Raw genomic sequence first — 20525 nt, forward strand, 5'->3', positions numbered from 1 at the left:
ATATGTTACCACAGTTACAAAACCCACCCTCAAAATAAAGGTCTCCTGCCAGAAGGCAGTGAAGGGCAGTACTTGAAAACCAGTATCCCCTATACCAGCTGAGCAAGTAATTTTGCAGTAATTCAAAGTGATTTGTCTTATTTCAACTGTGTTTGACATTTTCTTTTCCCAAACCAGCCCTCAGCCCTTGAATTCTCCAAGTGGGGAGTGGAAACCCTGTACGGTTGTTGAGTTCTGGCTGACGTTACAGGTATTAGTGTTAAATAGACTTGGGAGGAAGTTGGAAAGTCAAAGCTTTTGGATTAAATTAACACCAGTTTATTATCAATAGTTGATGTGTTGCAGCAGTTAGTGTACTAGCAAGCAGCACTGAAACTGATGTGCACAACAGGATCACACCCACATCTTTTTGCTGATTCCATAAACCTCAGATTCAGCAGATTATGTGGTGCAGCAGGATATGGGAACCTGTCAATGAGTTCTGACCCTGAGCAATGGTGAGGGGATCAGTTCCCCCACCCCATATCTGATTAATCCTTCCACACCAAACTTTTATGTATTTGTTGCAAGATAGTTCTGAAAGGCCTGGCACTCCCAGGGGCAGGGTCACTGGCTTCAATGGCCGTGTGGGGAGGTACAGGTGACAGAGAACAGATCTATAATTTAAAACATTCTATACCCACAGATGAAAATTAGTAGATTTGTTAACTTGTGAAAGACTTGCACTTATATAGCACTTTCCTCAACCTCCAAAATGCTTTACAATGAAGTACTTTAAGTGTAGTAGTTGTTCTAATGTAGGAGACACTGAAGCCAAAGTCCAGCAAACAGTAATGTGCTAAGGTTGGTTGAAGATAAATATTTTTCAGGACACTGGGGATGACTGGTGTTTCTTCTAATAGTGCATGGATTTTTGTCTGTTTATCAGAGGGTGAGCAAGAACTTTGGATTTAGCATCTTATCTAAAGTGTGGCATTTCCAACAGTGCAACATCCTTTCAAAACTACATTGTAGAGCTAGTCTGATTCTGCATTCAAGTGCCTAGAATAAGGCTTGAACCCACAACCTTCTAACTCAAAGGCAAGCATGGTACAATTGCACCACAGACGACACCAGTTCTTTACAGTATCTCAGACAAATCATGACTTCCTCCTGAAGTACTGCAGTATATCCTGCACACAGGTTGTAGTTGCATTTAAGATGACTGTATGAGGCAAGCTGTATAATGACCCTTGGGGGTTTCTTTTGTCTTTCAGGACAGGTGACATGTCTTGGCTCTTTGGCAAAGGTACATAGTGGAGATACTGCCAATGGGCCCTGTGCCCTGGGCAAAGCCACAGCTTGGAACAGATCTCAGCGGCTCAGTTGGACAGTCCTTTCTGGAGCACAATATCATCAGCAGTAGGTTGTGCTGTGCTGAGATGGATGGTGGGGCTAGTATGATGGGAGGGGGTAGGAGCACGCACTTTACAAATGGTCAAGCCCCTTGGCACTTGCCGTCTTTCTTGAACCAAGGTGGTTGTCTCCAATTCTAAATAACAGGAATGCCTGTAGTGAGCAGAGGGTCATCCTTACAGCTCAATGTTTCACTACGCATGAGGACTCACCAAATACATAATATAGTCAGAAGCAAGCAGAACAGTTCCTTACTCAAGTGTGCCAGCCAAAGGTGAAGAATGCCAGGTCTTCTCACCCGTGCCCCTTCCTACACACTTGACCCGATCCTGAACATGGCCCCTGCTGCATGTTTCACCCTGCCAATGTTGAGAGTGACTGACTCTGAATATTACTGTGTTGGGTCCACAGCTCGCTGTATTGAGGAACAGGTGGTCACAGAACAACTCAGACAAGACTCTTACACATTTGATCATCTAAAAAGACTGGTGTGGCTTCTGTTAATCAATAATGAGAAATCAGCTTTTAAGAAAAAGGTCCTGTATGTGGTTCTTTCTGACATTGTGTTCCTTTGGCAGTACATCTGCTGATCCTGGCAAGCATGTTTCAGCATCTAACACAATTAAAAAAAAAGGACTGGGCAAGGTGGTAATGCAATTATTCTAATCATTTGGAATTCTGTTAAAATTAAAGAAACTTAAATCTTGTATGACTTCTGTCCATTTCAATGACCAATGAACTGTAGTCATTGTTGTGAAGTAGGAAATAGAACAGGTAAATTCTTGTAAACATCAAGATAGCAACTGTGTATTCTGTTTTAAATGTTGGTTAAGTTTCAGCACTTCTTTAGTGCTAAAGTATCAGATGAACATACAAGTTAGGTGTACAAGTGGGCCACTTGGCCCCACAAGCATGCTCTGCTATTTATGATGATCTTAGCTGATATGTGAACCCTTCATCCACTTGCTTATCCAGTACCCATCTGCCTTAAATATCCTGCTCCTCCTCCATGTCACCTTGAAGTATTTGTCGTTGCTAGCAAGCCTTGGTGCACCTGAAATACTAGGACAGGGTTCCTCAAGATACAACTACTCGCCATCCCCAATAACTGAAATAAATATACACTAAGGTGCTGAAGTGAGGAATTGCACAGTAACAGTTCCAGTTCCAGATCAGACTATTTCAAACAACAGCCTCTCATTCAGCTTCTGGACAATTCACGATGCAAACTAAAGTACAAAACTAGTGTCATAACCTCCAAGGTTGGTAACTTTACACTGTTAACATTAACTGGGCTTACCCTGAGGGAAAGTAAATGGATCTTGAATTATGAAACAAGGATAAAACAGCAGCACTCCAAGGGGAAAATAGTCTAAATTGAAGCTAAAATTTCTCCATTCTGTTATTCTATTATGGAAAAAAAAATATAGCTCCAATGATCAGTGCAGTTGTGGAATTAATAGGAAGACACAATTACATCCATCATGTGATTTTTATTTCTGAAAGGGTTTTTTTGTTCTTCCATCATTGCAGAATTTTTTTTTAATTCTGCCCAAACTACATAGAGCAGAATAATAAGAACAAATGAATCAAAGGCTGCACCGTCCTTGGTCCTGTTCTACCATTCACTATATTTGCACTTGATTTAGTCCACTTTTTCATTTGCATCCCAGATAGAGCTATAGGCATAGAGAGAGAGCACAAACAGGCCATTCTTTTGGGGGGGTTGACAGGTGTGGTGTTGAGTAGGGAGATTGTTGGGGTTGGTATCTGCTTATCCCAGCACAAGTCAACAATCACAGGTAAGTCTGTCTTCAATCGAAATCCCCAAATCATATTGCCAGTAATTCATTTATAAATACTCATTCTGATATCCTGTTGATGTAACATTTTGATAGATTATAAATTGAAGCATTTACCATAGAAATGACAAGCACACAATATTTGATGTAAAAAAATTGTATTAGTATATCCAAGATACAAAGTAAAGTAGTTGAAAAAACATCAACACACAAATTTAAGATGTATGTAAAAAAAAATCACTTACAGTTTCAATATTCAATATCATCCTGGGCCATGTTAGCCTTGGGGGCTGTAGTCTTTAGCTTCTGGAATAGCACCTGGTGATATTTTCCCTTCCCATGTGATTGGGAGACTCAGTAATTAATTTTCAGTACACCAGCCTGAACTGTTTGGGTTAAATTCACATTGCAACCCTTCACACATCCCATTCTGAAAATGTTACTGTTCACAGGTTGAAAAACACTTTCAAATGAAAATCAACTCAATTAAAAAAATTTTTTTTTTAAAAAGAGAATGTGACAGTCTGCATCTCAAACATTAAGGTTTTACATTCTAAAATTTCAATTTAATAATTTCTTTATCCTAAAGTACTGACTGCTGCTGAGGAACGTAGAGGAGCAATTCACCTCGTCATTAGTGCACATACTCACCTTGATGCATTCTATTCCTTTCACTTCAATATGTGTTCTTGTAAATGGATCCAAATGATGACTGTAGTTAACAATAGCTAATGGTGATTTGTGGCTTTGAGATCTTGTCAGCTCCTTCAATTGTGGTTAAAAAACAGCTTCAATTTAACTTTGGTTAGATTGGGTGTACACGTCAACAATGTTCACAACCATCATTCAAAAATGGGCAATACTTAAATAAAAATCCCCCTCACAATCAGCTGAAAATCTTTACAGACTGCTTTCAGAAGAGGGATTAAAAGGTAGATATGGGATCAGTTGGGTTTACACTCCACCTGCAATGGGGAGTAAAATCAGGTAGACTGTAAAATTAGATTTGCACCTCATCAAGCCAATTTTCTGAAAATGCACTGATCGGTTAAGATTGAAGCCCTTTATTCTGATAGTTCCAAAAGCTCAGGTGGAACTTTTTCCTATTTCACTTGATCTAAGTATTCCCAGGAGTGGAGGAAGTGAGGGATGGGTTTCCTAATAACAAGCCTGGTTCAATTGGGATCTGGAGATGGTGATGCAGAGAGCATGTCTGTGTACTCAGGTCATTAAAGTTGTCTTGAGAGAGAGAGGGGGGGTGGGTGGGAGCACTCCAAGAACCATTCAAGTGGTGAGAGTATGCTGGATTTTCTTGCTGCTTGGGGATGCTGAAAATACACTTGTGACTGTCCAGACAAATAAGATGCTTTCCCCTGACACCACAAGTTTAACCAAAGCCAACAGTAACAGCAGGAATAACTGACAAGAAATTTTGACTGCAGCTTTACATGTGGAAATAAATGTTTCTCAACGAACTTAGCTACACCTCAACATTAAGCTGAGTGGGAGGCAATGCAGTAAATCAGAACACCTGCAAGACCAAATATCGAAGGCCTTCTCCTTATGAAACTGAACTGGGTGATTTGGCAAGTCAGGACAGCAATAGTTCACAGGCACAAAGAACGAAATGCCTCCTATTTGTTCACTAGTAAGGTTCCACAGTGAGCTGAGCTGGGGCAATGAGTTATGTTCACAGAACAGGTTATTACACAAGTCCCTTTAAGACGGCAAAGTGGATACAATACTGCAAGTATTAGGTTCTTGATGAAAATACTCCAAGGTGATACTGTAGTATATTCCTGTGTGGGAACCAGGTTCAACTTCCAAACCTGTACAAAGGAATGTTGAGCAGATATAAACAGAAGACCATTTGCTGAATTCCAGAGTTGGGGACAGGAAGGACGACATTGCCAGGAGCACATACTAGAAATTAAAACAAAATGGATGTTCAACTGCAGCTTATAGTGTCTGAACTCCAATGTGTGGTTCAACAGCCACTGTGCCTCCTGCAGGAGTAGGGCCAGTGTTTGCATGGCTGTTCTCTTCATCCTGAGCATGACATTTCTGATCGCATCTCTCTAAACTCCCCTCACCCCCAAACAGGGTATCCCAGCCGTCTCTCCCCCGTTCCCTCAAGCTGTTGGCATGGCGGTGGTTTTAAAGAGTCCACGTGACACATTTATACACCGTTTCAGTTGGAGAATTGTACAAGAGGGCTGCTCTTGTGAGGGAAATGAGCGGTGCACAATTGCCTCCCAGTCTGTCAACTTCAACCTATGCAAAGTTTTTTTAAAATGCTCCCTACTAAGACCCAGGGACCTGAAGTTTCCTGTTGTAATGATGTTGAAACTGACAGCTTTCACTGACATTGCACTATGCTAGTGACAGCAACTTCACCTGAGTATGTTCAGGTGAACACTGTTCACACTGTTAAATGTGGGGACCAGTAGCTGCTGTCAGTGATTTCCTGTGCCCACATGCTCCAATGCTTTGCAGCCTACTTAAAGAATCAATGATCTGATGAGAAATTAATGACCATATTCTTACTGCAAACTACCATGAAAACGATATGACTTGTTTCATGAGCTGTGAGTGAAGTTCTTGATTGCTTCAATGCTCAGCTTTCGAAGGCAGTATAAACTATAATTACTGACTAGTAAACTCTCCAATGCTTGAAATGTGGATTTTCCCTCAAAAAAATAGTTTAAAATAGAATGGATTCTTAAATTTTTTGTAAAGTTTTTTCATTAGATGTCAGCGTCTGCCATAATCTTAAATTACATTTCAATCATTATTTCATGCTCTGTAGGACAGTTAAAAATTATGCTGTTCACTTCCCGGTTTGCTGTCATTGTAAATTCTTCAAATGTGAATGGCTGCCCAGCCAGATTAATCACATTGTGGTTGCTAGAGGCTAGGTTTCCCTTTGAACTGACACCCCACTGCAACCAACACTGGCAAAGGAGGAGTATGTATCATGGAGATAATTATCACAGAGATCATTGGGTGTCACAGGGATCATTGGTCAGAGGCGAGTTCCTCCACTTCAGCATTAATCACAAAACCTGTACTATCCAGACTCCAGGAGATTTAAGTGGTTGGAGCACTCATTTCAACTTCAGCCACAATCACTTAAAACAGGCAGTCACTTATCAGCTGTAAAGCTAATTCAATTCCATTAACGTGAATTATAAAGATGTTAGTTCCAGTGTCTCTGGTGTTTATTTTGGGCAGTAGCAGCTGTACATTTTCTGCATAATTAGCACAATTGTTAAATCAGCCTGTTTCCTGACTAGAAAAAAAATTAGTGTTTTGAGTCAGAGTATAAACTCTGGCAGGTGTGGCTGCTGACACTTTGAAATGGAGATCTAGTTAGTCTCCCTGCCTTTCTACACAGGATGGCTGAGAAACATCATTGAAAGTGCACAGACCTACAGAGAAGATACAGAAAACCAAGTGGTGTTCCATGCTTAGTCTAAATCTACATTGGAAATGTTATTCTCATCATAAAAAGGCTGAGGTAGAATTCTCATACAGTTGCCACAGTATGAGATAAAATCTGCTTCATTAGTCTCATTCAAAGTACTTACCTGTCAAACATTATTTTCTTACTCTCCTCAGTGTTAATGTCAACGCTGCACTATCCACCATCACTATTAGCAATGCACACAGTATATTTCACACAATGTCACTGTAGATTAATATATTAACTCTTAGTCAGTAAGATTCTGGAAAAGACGACAGTGTAGCAGCGAATGTCAGTAGACATTTCCTGTTATCTCAGTGGTGGTCTATCTGTGCTGATAGAAATACTTGCTCAGGCCACAGTGTCCAGGAAAAGAGTTGTGTTAAAACCTTGCCAGCCAGCTGAGTTCCTATTCTGCTGTACACCAATGTGGATGTTCTTCAAAAAGCTGGTTCTGTTAATGAAGAAACAGAATGGTTTGTTTAAAGTTCAGGATAAAATGACACTAAGCAAAACATGACAACCAAGAACTCCATTCAGTAGACTCACCAGCAACTCGGTGAGTTAACTCACCAGGACCAGGGTAGGGGAATGGTATGGGGCAGTGTTCCCATTGATGGAAAGAAAATCATGCATCACAAATGTTTGGCCCATCATGCCTCTGCTGACACTTTGAAATGGAGATCTAGTTCGTCTCCCTGCCTTTCTACATGGGATGGCTGATAAACACATCATTCAAAAGTGCACGGACCTATAGAGAAGATACTGAAACTAAGTGGTGTTCCATGCATGGAAACACCGTAAGAACTTATGCCAAATTAAACCTCATCTTCCAGCCTCAGCCAATGAGCAAAAGGATAGAGGTCAATCCAAATTAACTTAGGCCAGGAAGGAGAAATCAGTACCACTGGTTTGGACTGAACTTCGGCCTTTCGATCTCAACGTGAAAGGTCATGGCGACAGCTGCTGAACCATGTAGTCCTCTCTGATACAATATATCCCATGTATAATTAAAACATCTGCAACTTTCATTTGGCTATGGTAGTGTAGTGGCAACATTTCTAGATTGGTAATCAAGAGTCCTGTAATAAATAGTCCAGAGTTGGGAACTTAAATCCCACCCAAGTTGTTTCAGAAGCTGAACTCAGTTTAAAACATCTTGTAAAATTCACTACACTGCTACTTTTCAAAAAGGACCTTCCTGTTCCTATTGCCCTGGAAGGAAGGATACTTCCTGATGTATATATGACTCCGGATATATAAGAGCAAGTGAGGTCGATGCTTCATTGGACTCCTGAAGTGGCCGAGCAACCCATTCAGAAGGGAAATGGTCTGGAAAGATGCACACCATCCTGGAGGCTACTTAGAATGCTGGCCTTACCAGTGATGTCCACAATGATCCTCACAACGAACTTATAAAAAGGAACACTTCCACTGTTTTTTCATGTAGTTTAACCTCTTGTTTCACACTCGTTGCTGGAAACCAATCCATTCCCTGTTGTTCTCATGATAAGGCTAGGTGCACCTTAGGAAAAGAACTCATGGGAATCATCCAGACTTTCATGCTTTAACAGCTCCTCCAACAATAGCTTGCTCGTCAACCCCCCTGCTTTAGCACATACCAGACCCCTTCACAACCACAGTCTTGCCAAGGTACAGATTAAAGAGGTTGAGGGGAGACCTGACAGAAGTTTATAAGATTATGAGAGGCACAGATAGAGTAGACAACTGGTATCTTTCTCCCAGGGTTGAAATGTCTAATATTAGAGGGCCTGCATTTAAGGTGAGAGGGCGCAAGTTCAAAGGAGATGTGCAGGGCAAGTTTTTTTTTACCCAGAGTGGTAGGTGCTTGGAATGCACTGCCAGGGGTAGTAGTGGAGGCAAATATGATAGAGGCATTTAAGAGGCTGTTAGTCAGGCACGTGAATGTGCAGGGAATGGAGGGATATGGACCATGTGCAGGCAGAAGGGATTAGTTTAGTTTAGTTAGGCACTTATTTACTAGTTTAATTAGTTCAACACAATATCATGGGCCGAAGGGCCTGTTCCTGTGCTGTACTGTTCTATGTTCGAAAATCCTTCACTTTCTATAACCTCTCTAACCACCGCCACCACCATGCATCACCCCCCCCCCCCCCCCCCACCAAGCCGGAATTATAGAATGGTTACTGTATGAAGGAAGCCATTCAGCCTGCAAAGCTGATACTAGCTCTATGCAAGAGCAATCCAGTTAGTCCCACACACTCATTCTCTCCTCACAACCTTGCAAATTCATCCCTCCAGAATGCTCCAATGTATCCCTAATCTGCCCCTACTTCTACCTCCATGGCATGGCATTGCAGGCTCTAACCATTCACTGTCTAAAATATTTTAATTGATACTGATTTTGGCTCTTTTGTAAATCACCAGTCTAGGTTTCACAGTTCCTTAACCCTGTGGGGACAGCATCTATCCCATTGCTCTGTCTGTACCATTCATGGTTTTATGTAGCTCCATTAAGTCATATCATAACATTCTCTGTTCCTCAGGGAACAAGCCCAGTTGTCCAGATAACTGGAAGTCCCTCATCCCTGAAATTATTTTGGTCATCTCTTCGCACTCTCTCCTTTTCTAAAGTGTTCCATCCAAAAATAGACACAATACTCCAATTGTGGTTTGAACCAGTGTTCTATAAAGCCAAAGATCCCATTACTATTTTGAATGACTTTTTTTTTAACCTGCCCTACCATGAACAATGCAAACGTACCCCCCAATCTCTCCGTTCATGTATCCTGTTTTAAATCATGCCCTTTAATTTACATTGTCTTTTTAAATTTCATATACCATCAACCAAGGCCATTCCACTAACCTCTCGATGTCCACATTCTTCCTTATTCCTCCATGTTCTCTGTTTGGGCAGATATACATACATATAGGGCCAATCATTCTAGTAGCATTGCCTGGGAACACTCCATTGCAAACAAAAGGAACATTTTACTTGTACTCTGTTTCCTGTTACTGTTTTCTATTCATGCAGCCACAGCCCCTTTTTATTCTATGGATTTCAGTCTTGATGACAGGACTATTATGTGGTGTCTTATCAACTACTTGTTGCAAGTCCATGTATACTACAACAACTGCATTTCCCTCACCAACTCAGTGTTCATCAAAAAAAACTATCGTTTAGTAGCCACAACGAATGTCCATCACAACCCACCAATTCCCACAGCTATCTTGACTACGTATCCTTTCCACCCTCACTTCTGTAAGGACTCTGTTCCATTCTTCCATTTCCTCCATCTCAGTTATATCTGCTCTGATGACAAGACCTTTCCACACATGTCTGAGATACCTTCCTTAACCATGGCTTCCCCTTGACTATAGTTCACAGAGCCCCTTGTCCACATCTCAGATCACACTTCCTTTCCTCCTCCCAGAGGAAGGGATAGAGATTCCATGGTCCTCAACTTCCAGCCCATCAACAGATAATCTTTTGCAATTCCCACCACCTTCAATGAGGTTGCTCCACCAGGCCACATCTTTTCCTCCTCTTTCAGCATTCCCTTTGTGACTCCCTGGTCCACTCTCCCAAAGCCACCCAACACTCCCTTTCTCCCAGCACTTTCCAGTGCAACTCCAGGAGGTGCAATACCTCCTCTTTTATCTCATTCTTTCTCATTATCCAGAACCCCAAACAGTCCTCTCAAGTGAATGGCACTTCTTCCATTCTGATGCACTGGTTCACAGCCTCTTCTAACCAAACCAAAGAAAGAGAGGGTTACCGCTTGGCAGAGCACCTGCACTCAACCCACAGGGGTGACCTTGAGCTTCCTGTTGCCTGTCGCTTTAATTCTGCATCCTAAGTTCACCCTGACCTACGTGTTGCCTCCTGTGCTGTTGCAATGAGGACTAATGTAAGCTCAAGAACAGCACCTCATCTTGCATCTAGGCCGATTGCAGCCTTTTGGATTCACTACTGAAATCAACAATTTCAAATTTGTATTAGAAATGGCCAGTTCAGCTGTAAGGTTATCCATCTGTAATATTACCTGTTTTCCTCAGACACTGATGTGCTGGACAATCCCAGTATTCTCCTTTGCTTTCAGCAGTGGTTCTGACCTACATTTCAAGGCATATATAGGGTAGACAATCAGAAGCTTTTCCCCAGGTAGAAACGTCAAATACCAGTGGGCATGCTTTTAAGATTAGAGGGGGGAGGCTTAAAGGCGACGTGAGGGGCAAGTTTTTTTTTTATCCACAGAGACTGGTAGGTGCCTGGAATGGGTTACCAGGGGTAGTAGTGGAAGCAGGCAGTTTGGTGGAATTTAAGAGGCTTTTAGATAGACACACGAATATGAAGGGAATGGAAGGAAATGGACAATACACAGGAGGAGGACATTTAGTATAAATAGACATCAAGATTGGCACAACGTCATGGGCCGAATGGCCTGTCCAGTGCTGTATGGTTCGATGTTCTATGTTCAACCTTTAACATTTTTATTCTCACTCTAATAGCCCTCACTAATCGATTAGCCATAGGAGATGTTACACTTTGGGAGGTCAAAGGTAAGGGGAAAGTATACAGTAAATGGCGGGACCCTCAGAGGTACAGAGGGATCTTAGGGCGCAAGTCCATAGCTCCCTGAAAGTGGCAACACAAGTAGATAGGGTGGTAAAGGAGGTGCCAGGCATGCCTATCTTCATCGGTCAGGGCATTGAGTATACAGTCAAGAAATCACATTGCAGCTGTACAAAGTTTTGGTTCGGCCACATTTAGATTATTGTGTGCAGTCTGGTCACCACATTACAGGAAGGATGTGGAAGCTTTGGAGGGGGTGCAGAAGAGGTTCATCAGGACGTTGCCTGGATTAGAAAGTATGAGCTATAAAGAGAGGTTGGATAGGACAAAGGGAATGTTTTCTCTGGAGGCTGAAGGGAGACCTAAACTAAGTTTATCTACTCTGTCTATGCCTCTCATAACTTTATAAAGACTTTCTTCCAGGGTGGAAAAGGGCATACTAAAGGGCATAGCTTTAAGGTGGGGGTGGGGGGGGTGGAGTTTAAAGGAGGTGTGCAAGGCAAGTTTTCTTCTTTACATAGAGTGGTAGGTACCTGGAATGTACTGCCAGGGGAGGTGGTAGCAGACATGACAGTGATGTTTAAGAGGCATTTAGACAGGCAAATGAACATGCAGGGAATGGAGGGATATAGGCCACGTGCAGGGAGATGGGATTAGTTTCATTTTGGATCGTGGTGGGTCTGTTCTATGTTCTAATCAAGTGGCTCCATAAACATTGGGATCACCATGGCAACCCTGCCCTCACCCCATCAGAGATATCCCCTTTGTCCTATCCATCCGCCTTCCTCACCCTCTCTGCAACTTTAAAAATCAGTTTTCCCACTTTCCCAACTCTGATGAAGGGTCTTCAACCTGAAATGTTAACTGTTTCTTCCTCCACAGATGCTGCCTGACCTGAGTGTTTGCAGCATTTTGTGTCTTCAGTTATAAATAATTTACCTCCAACGAATCCTCGCTAGCTTTCTCTAATCAATCCTTGATTGTTTCTTGAACTTCTCCGCCACTGAGGTTAATCTGACTGCTCTGTCGTTACTGGGTTATCCCTTGATCAAATTTGAATAAGGATGTAACATTTTTTAATTTTCCAACCTCAGACACCACCTTAATCTGAAGATGTTTGGACTTGACCCATCCAGAGGTTCCCCCACCTCCAACACCAGCCCCTCTTCCCCCACACCTCATTCAACACCCATACCTAGGACGTCTTCCCTGCACTCTCAGGCCCCATCCCTGTCTCACCACCTCCCACCAGAGTTAAGGCCAAGGTCCAAGACCCCCTCTTCCACCACAGCAGACTTTCTTCCCCCACCATCACACCTATCTGGGGCTTCTCCCCACCAATCCACAACCAAGCCACCCCACATCACACTCACCCAACTCAAGGCAGAGACCCAGGCTCTCCCTAGCCCCAGACCACCAGCATTTTCAGGGAGGAAGGCTGTAGCTGATGAAAATTACTAAGTCATCTGCAGGTCAGAGTGGACAAACATTTGTGCATTTGGCTAATCCCAGGAGAGCTATAATGATATCATGAGGTAGTGGAAGATCAAGTGGAATATAGTTACCGATCACATGCAAGTCAGCTTGTTATTGTCTCTGTAAACAGGCTTCGGGTTGTTCTCATGTTTTCTCAACCATCCTACGGATTTCACCCACTTGGTTTGTATTTCGTCCATTTTGTGAAGTAAAAGAACAGGCAAGTACTCGGCTAACCAAATCAGCACATCCTTCTGCATTATTCCTTTATCCAGCTTCCCTTTAATGCATCTACGGGTTTCCCCTCAACTAATCCCCATGGTACAGAGGTTCTGCACTCCACTATTCTCTGGGCAGGGAATTTTTCTTGCATTAATGGCCTATTAAATCTGGAATATTTCCACAAAGCAACATCAATGGTCAAAGTTAACATGTATAAATTACCCAGAGATCATCTTCCTGCTGCCTTAACTAACCCATTTTCATCCATGTAGTAATCAATATAGTAAAATTAGAAGCACTTCTACTTTGCCTCAGACAATTTCTACTGAATCAATTATTTTGTGCACTTCTGCTCAGGTCATCCATCAGCAGCTTTCTACTTGTAGAAACACTGTACCCCATAAGATTCCAGAAACGTGCAACAATCTCAACCTTCCAACCTGAAATAGATCATTAGCCACAGTCTGCCTTTTACTTTTGAGCTTTACACCTCAAGCTACTTTTAAGAGATGCCAAGTTGAAGATGATTTCTCAGAACACCAGCAAGGTTGTAAAAAGTGGGTCTGAAAAATCAAAGTTGAAATCTACTCCAGACTGATGGGATTAAAACCTTCTTTCTCAGGCAGCTGTGAGAGGCCTGAGGAAAATGAGTAATGGGATAACCTTGACCTACTTACAAATCTGCAGCACTTTAAGTTCCGAATTCAGCTCTTTGCCTGAGCAATCTCACTCAGGGATTCAGTAAGGAAGACTGCAGATTGGAAGCTATCCCTGAGAGATGTGAAGCAGCTACTTAAAACAAACTGATTAAAGTTTTCAATGATGGTGCGGCGGCTCATTAACTATCAGCCGTAACTCTTGTATGTACAGTGGGAAAGGTGAGCGGCAGCACGAGGGTTACATCAGACACCAGTTACGTGACTAACCCGTGCTGTTTGGCCCAGTGCTGAGTTCCCATTAATGAGACCACTGCGTCCAGTTAGTGCTGACTGTGCATCCGAGGTGATTCGAGCCTCTGCATGGGGAGCAATTTGATGATTGGCTACGAACAGTGGAAGTTAGCATTTAAAGGTGAGGTGTACAGTCAAGAATTGGTGGAGGTGTAGCTAGGCATGGTACAGCCCTGGAGAGATCCCACACTCTCTGCGTGCTGCACTGAGAGGAAGAAAGGGGTGGAAGGTGGGATCTCTCTGCAGCTCCCCGGCACACGTGAAGGTGGCCATGAGGTGGTGGCTCGTGGGGTGTTGCCTCAAGGCAAGTATGGAAGGGGCGGGAGGCTGGAGGAGGGGTGGGACATGAGGAACAGGAGGGAGAAGAGGCCAGAGGCAGGGTCCCACTGCTAAACAGCTGAACCTCGTAGCCCCTTGAAATACATGACACAGCTGAATTGTTGGAACCAAGTACTGCCATTCCATCAGCAACCTGCGGTTTGATGTCCCACTCTGCACACTTCAACCACTCTCCCCAACACGGCAGTCGATGCTACAGATGTGTACGTGCACCCTGCAACCAACAGGTTCTCCAGTCCTGAACATCGTGGCCTCAGTTTGTTTAAATTGCTCACAACATACATTCACAAACAAATCACTCGTATTTAATAAATATCTCACTAATTTTGAGGTGCTCACAAATCCAAACCTCCCGCTGACCTTGAACGAGCCACATGTGAGAGGTGCTCCATCTCTATGATTATGTTCACATCACTGATATTGCTTCTCATCTGGGTGGTTCGATGTTGCCACATCAGTTCTCACGTCCTTCTGATCTGCATAACTTCTGCTACAATTCTGTTCTGGAAACATGATCTTCTAAAATCTTCACAACCAGTCAGTCAGTCATTGTAATCATTTAAATACATGTTATGTTTATTATTGATTCTGAATCTTTTACATCCCTTTTTAACAATTGGGCAATATTCCAAATCAATTTTCTATCGAGTTTGAATATCTTTATAAATAGCTGGAGTAGGCCCGAGTAGTATTTAAAGCAGCAAGTCATGCTAAGATAGCTTGATAATGTTTTAGTTTTAACTCTGTACAAATTGTTAATTTAAAGCAAGCACGAATATTCCCTTGCATCTCAGAATAGGTGTTTGATGTAAGCAGACTGGGTAGGATTTGAAATCAGATCCAATGTGAAGGTTAAAAATAGGACTTTGGGCCAAACTTCTTGTTAAACTAAAGATAACAAGATTCTCTATTTAATTTGAGGTATAGACAATGGCCTGGAAATTCTACAACTGCAGTAACATCTGTAGACGAGGAGCTTACCTCCCCAGACAACCTGCATCAGAGGCTGTTTGCAGCTGTTTCTGGCCTCCTGCCTGAGTTTTAAGAGCCTACATTTTCTCTAAAACGCACCAGGTATGCCATGGGTTACACAGAGTTAACATCACAATGCCCAATCAAGTGCTTCCAGGTCAAATGGAGCACAGCTTAAACATAGAACTCTTCCGATCTGAGTCATTTGCACCGAGTACATTCAATCTGCTGTTCAGGCTGCTAAAGGACATAGGAAATAGGAGTAGGCCATTCGACCCCTCGAATCTACCCTGCCATTCAAGTGTGTCTCAAATCCACTTTCCCACATACCCATGGGTTCCCTTGGTGTGCTCAAATCCTCGTCTCAGCCTTGAGTATAATTAATGATGGAAGATCCACAGCTCCCTGTGGTGTAGTCCAAAGACGTACAACTCATTGCAGAGAGAAATTTCTCAACTCAGTTTTAAATGGCTAACTAATGTCTAGTTCCAGACTCTCCAGCTAAAGGAAACAGTCTCTCCACATCTGCCCCCTTACTGCCTGTGTTTCAATGACCTTGCCTCTCGTGTTTCTAAACTTGTACGGAATCATTGAATCGATAAAGGCATTGAAGGAGGCTACACCGCCCATCGATTCCATGACAGCTCACTGGTCCGCACTCCAGTCAGTCTCACTCTCCTGCTCTTTCTCTGCAGCCCTGAAAGTTCTGATCAATTCCCTTTTGAAAGCCCTAATCCTGGGGCAGATCAGCCACAACCTCATTGAATGGCAGGTCAGACTCGAGGGACAGGTGGTCTCCTCCTGCTCCTATCTAATCTGCTCCCACTACCTTTACAGGCAGTCAGTTCGGGGTCAAGCCCAATAGTGACAGCTTCTCTCCACTGACCCTATCCAAACCCACCGTAATCACGTATCTCCTCTACAAAAAGGAAAACAACCCCAGCTTCTCAATTAAAAGAAAATAAACTATTTTGTAAATCCAATAAGAAGGTGAATCTCAATTCTCACTGTAATCTATGCATTAATTGAACCCAGGCACCAGTGCACACTGACCCCTGGTGTCCGTGCCTTGCCACAGCAGGACACCTTGCAATCCCCAAGGTCTGTCCTGTTGGGGACTCTAACTCAGGCAGGTTTGACCATGCCCATTTGGTCTGAGGAGGAGGAGGGAGGAGATACCCTGGTCCTCCAGGTTGGAGGTTAGGCACGGGGCAGGGATACACTATCGGGAGACCTCCGTTGTACTCTGGAGAGGATCATGGGCAGCACAGAGAGGGCGCTGCCATCCTTCTGAAGTAGTGGAGCAGTCCCTGGTTGACAGGAAGCTCAGAGAGCTAGACCGAAAGGAAAACACAACACTGTCTTCCAGACCCTGAGCTCTGAGAAATGGCAGCGATGAGGCAACAAAGGACAAATTCTACCTCATGCTGCCAGCTGGGTTAGAAAGAGTACTATGCCATGTCCTAGTTATAGAACCATACAGCACAAAACAGGCCCTTCGGCCCACCATATCAAGGCAATTCCCGAAAACCAAGGCCGATCAGAACAACACCACTGATAGAGTCATGGTGAGACGTGAATGAGCCACCATGAATGGAAATGGAAGGCGACTTGTTGATCTCTACAATACGAAGCAGTCTTCAGCAGAGCGCTACTTCAAATCATGAAATTCACTATCTGACCTGGTGTTTACCATGTGGCAGAGTAAAGAACCAGATTGAGTTTATGATCTGTGGCAGGTGACTGGTGTAAAAGAGAAAAGGGAAGTGGCCAACACCTTGTGACAGGCTCCGGAAAACTAAAACTGAGAAGTGTGGTCCACCAGACAAGGAACATAGATGAGATGACCTTGACAAGCTAGCCGCTGGAAATAGACAGCCTTTGTTCTGCAGTTAAAGAACACGTTTCTGGCACTTGCAGGCCTCGATGAAGAGGAGGGGAAGACAGATGCAGAGATCAGTAAGGAGTGGGACAAAGGGGCAACAGTCTATAAACAGAGCACTGGGAAGCTCGTTTCGGCCACAGGCAGAAGGAAGGTGCGGATTACACTCACCACACACAGTTGCACAGCAACCAGATGAGCCCCAGAAGAACAGGTTCTGGACACAACATCTCACAGGTTAAAGGCAAATACCAGGAGCAGTTCAGCAAGCACATCAGGAGGGTCAAACATTCTACTGATAGCCAGGCAACACAAGCAAGCACTGCAGCTGCCCATGGTAAACAAGGCACAATTATAAGACGTAGCTGTTCAATGACTGACATCAATATCCTCAAAGACACAAAACCACCAAGTAAGAAGAGTTACAGAACAAGAAATGCACTGGACTGAGCTGAAGAGTGAGCCACTGAACAAGGAGGAAAAGGAGGTTGTGACATCAACACAAATGCCCTAAGAAAGGAAGGGACTGTCCAAGCTGTCAAATCGTTAAACACTGGGAAAGTTCCCGACAAGAACAACTTGATGCAGAGTTGTTCAACAGAAATCCTGAGTTAGCAGCCTCTGGCCACTCTGTTCCCATCAGACAGGGAAAGGGAAAAGGTATCAGATGAGTGGATCAATGGGATTTTTGTGAAGTTAACTGGGAAAAGAGCACTCAGTGATCATAACTGGCTTGGTATTATGCCTGTATCAGTGCCAAGTGAGGTATTGTGTAAGGTGTCCAGAGTACATCAGAGGTAGTTTCTAGAAAAGAACAAGCCATTTTTCAGAAAGTGTGGTGCACAAACCAGATTTTTACAGAACAAAGGGAACAATCCAGATAAACTTCAGTGACCTTAAGCAGCATTCTTAGGACCAGCCTGGGGCCCGATCTACCGGGATCTGAAATTCCTCTATATAATTAACATATTCAGAAACTCCAACTGTAAATGAAGTGTTGATTACAGTGAGCTCGGTTTTGAAGTCAAAACAGGAATGCGTCAGGGTGAGTCATGTCTGCATTTCTCATCAATGCTGCCATTGATTGGGTGATGCAGTGAACAACAGAAATATACCAGAGAGCATCAGGTGGACACCCACCTCCTCCCTGAATGCCTTGACTTTACAGAAGAGCTCAGTCTCCCAACACATGCTCAACAACACATACAAAAAAAAACCGAAAATTAACAACAGATCTGACCTTCAGCACTGCGTCACCATCAGCAGGAGAGAGAGAGGATCACCAATGCAGAAATCAGAGCAGCACTGTCGGCCAGGTCAGTGGAACAAGCCAGGAGGTCCGCAACAGAAACAAAAATGTCAGGATGATCTTCGTGAGCTTCTATAGTCTGTAAATGAAGAAAATACAACACTGGAGCCAAACTCAAGATTTACAGAGCTGTGTACTTTCAACACTTCTCTGTAGTGCAGAGTGCTTTACTTTCACACAACCTGTCCCTGAAGAATGCTTCATATCTTTTGGCCCAGATTAATCTTAAACCAAGACCAGCTCACACAGTGCAGCTAAAATGGAGCACCATCACTACCTGAAGGGCTTGAAATGGTCTGGCCACATGCTTTGGGTGGAAGCTGATTCCACGAGAAGGAGGTTGTCTGAAAACAAAACGCGAGGCGCAGCGAGGGAAGGATTTGTTAGAAGCAGACCAGGGTGGAAGAGCTTCACTGTTGCCCTACATTGGAGAAGAATGGATAAGATACAAATCTAGATACTCTCAGCCTGTGAAGTCACGTCAAACATGGTCAAGGAATCTTCCTGCTGACCACCACTGACCTTCCTTCTTCATCTGATAAATCCTAGTCCTCCATGTTAGCTGATGCAGGGCGGAGTAACCTCAATGTCAATCATCAAAATAAACTGACATAACTGGTTGAATCCTGAAGGACACAGCTGACAGCTGGCCTGAGGAAGATGATGAGGTGGTCCTCACCATCTACCTATCACAGATTTATCTGTTCGGGATGGTCCTGGCAGGAGTGATTGCTGGACAGTGTTTATGAAGATAAACTCCCACCTTCATGTTGAGGAAAGCGATGTGTGATGGATTCAGGGTAGATCCTGCAACTCATGATGCACAATGACAATCAGTAGCAGAACATTATTCCACCACAGCCCGCCGATCATTCACTCCAAGTCACGTTAGGCATGAACCATGGCTCAGCGAGGAGTGTAGAACAACACGGTCATGAACAGCGGCACATATTGCCAAACTGCAAAAGGTACAACATAAGATTATATGCTTACAAACAGTGAAACAGTCCATGAAAATCATGAATGGGTCATTCCCTTTTTTGCACTATTTTGTAATTTATAGTCATTTATATATTTGCACTGTACTGCTGCCATAAACAACAAAATTCACAACATACAAGTCAGTGATAATAAATCTGATTCTGAAATAGGCATATGTGGAGGTGGACGATCCCATTATAAACAGATCAGACAGAAGTTCTGCAGCACTGCCACATCAAGGCATGGGCGTAGGTGGACAACAGAACAGCTAAGAGGAGGAAGGGGTTCTGTGAACATTCTAGTTCAACCTAGCACCTGATTACAAAAGTGAATGCTGAAGATATTGCAATCATCTTTAACCAGAAATGCTGAGTGAACGATCCTTCCCAGCCTCCTATAGGATCCACACCAGCAGAGAAACCAGACTTCAGCCAATTCAATTCACTCTGATAGATATGAAGAACCAGTTGACAGCAAGCGCTGGCTAACAAATGTTTTATTCCCCAGTACTTGCTGCGAGTCAATTTGCAAAGGCTAAGCTGTGCTTTAAATCTCACCATTACAGTTTCTTTCAGCAGCGACTTGCGATGTGACATGATTAACAGTCTGCCATCCCTCATGCTGCCATCACCACGGAAGACAAGAGAACACAGTTCCTCTACCAGGAGTTATTGCCCATAGAACAGGACTGTTCGAGAGATCAAATTTGATATTAAAATCCAGGGTGTGAGATGTCACCAGAAAAAGATTAATTGCTGCAAGATGAGACTGAATTGAGCTAGAGACTTGACAGGTTTATGTGGATTGTCTGGAGTCTCTCTCATTCTGCCAATTGAACTCGCAGTCACATTGCACCAGGGAAGACAAACAGGGCACCTTCTACAGAAAGATTCATTTCATTAGATTCCCCCTTACAAACTGAATCTCATCAGCAGAACCCTCTGTTAAATAAGGAACTGCAACTCTTGTTTGAAACAAATCTCACCTTCAGGATCGTGTTTTCAATATTCTTGCCAAAAAGATACCATGCACCAGAATATGCATAAAAAAGGAATTTTATCAGTTATCAGGAACCCTGATTAACATTAATGGTGTGCCATTTTCTACTATCTAGTTCAATCAATATTTGAATATTTCAGCTTAAACAGCCAGCTCTGATGACATCATTACATT

General features: G+C 43.2%; 1 protein-coding gene across 1 annotated transcript in view; it reads left to right on the forward strand.

Moving 5' to 3' along the window:
- Positions 1–2190, forward strand: part of LOC127579347 (apoptosis-inducing factor 3) — a 98913-nt gene extending 96723 nt beyond the window's left edge. The window contains exon 21 of the mRNA XM_052032082.1: positions 1257–2190. Within this exon, the coding sequence (XP_051888042.1) occupies positions 1257–1296 (40 nt within the window). The 3' untranslated portion in view covers positions 1297–2190. The remainder of the gene's footprint in view (positions 1–1256) is intronic.
- Positions 2191–20525: the final 18335 nt, after the last annotated feature.

Source organism: Pristis pectinata, chromosome 17 (genome assembly GCF_009764475.1).
Source record: "Pristis pectinata isolate sPriPec2 chromosome 17, sPriPec2.1.pri, whole genome shotgun sequence".
Taxonomy (NCBI): Eukaryota; Metazoa; Chordata; class Chondrichthyes; order Rhinopristiformes; family Pristidae; genus Pristis; species Pristis pectinata.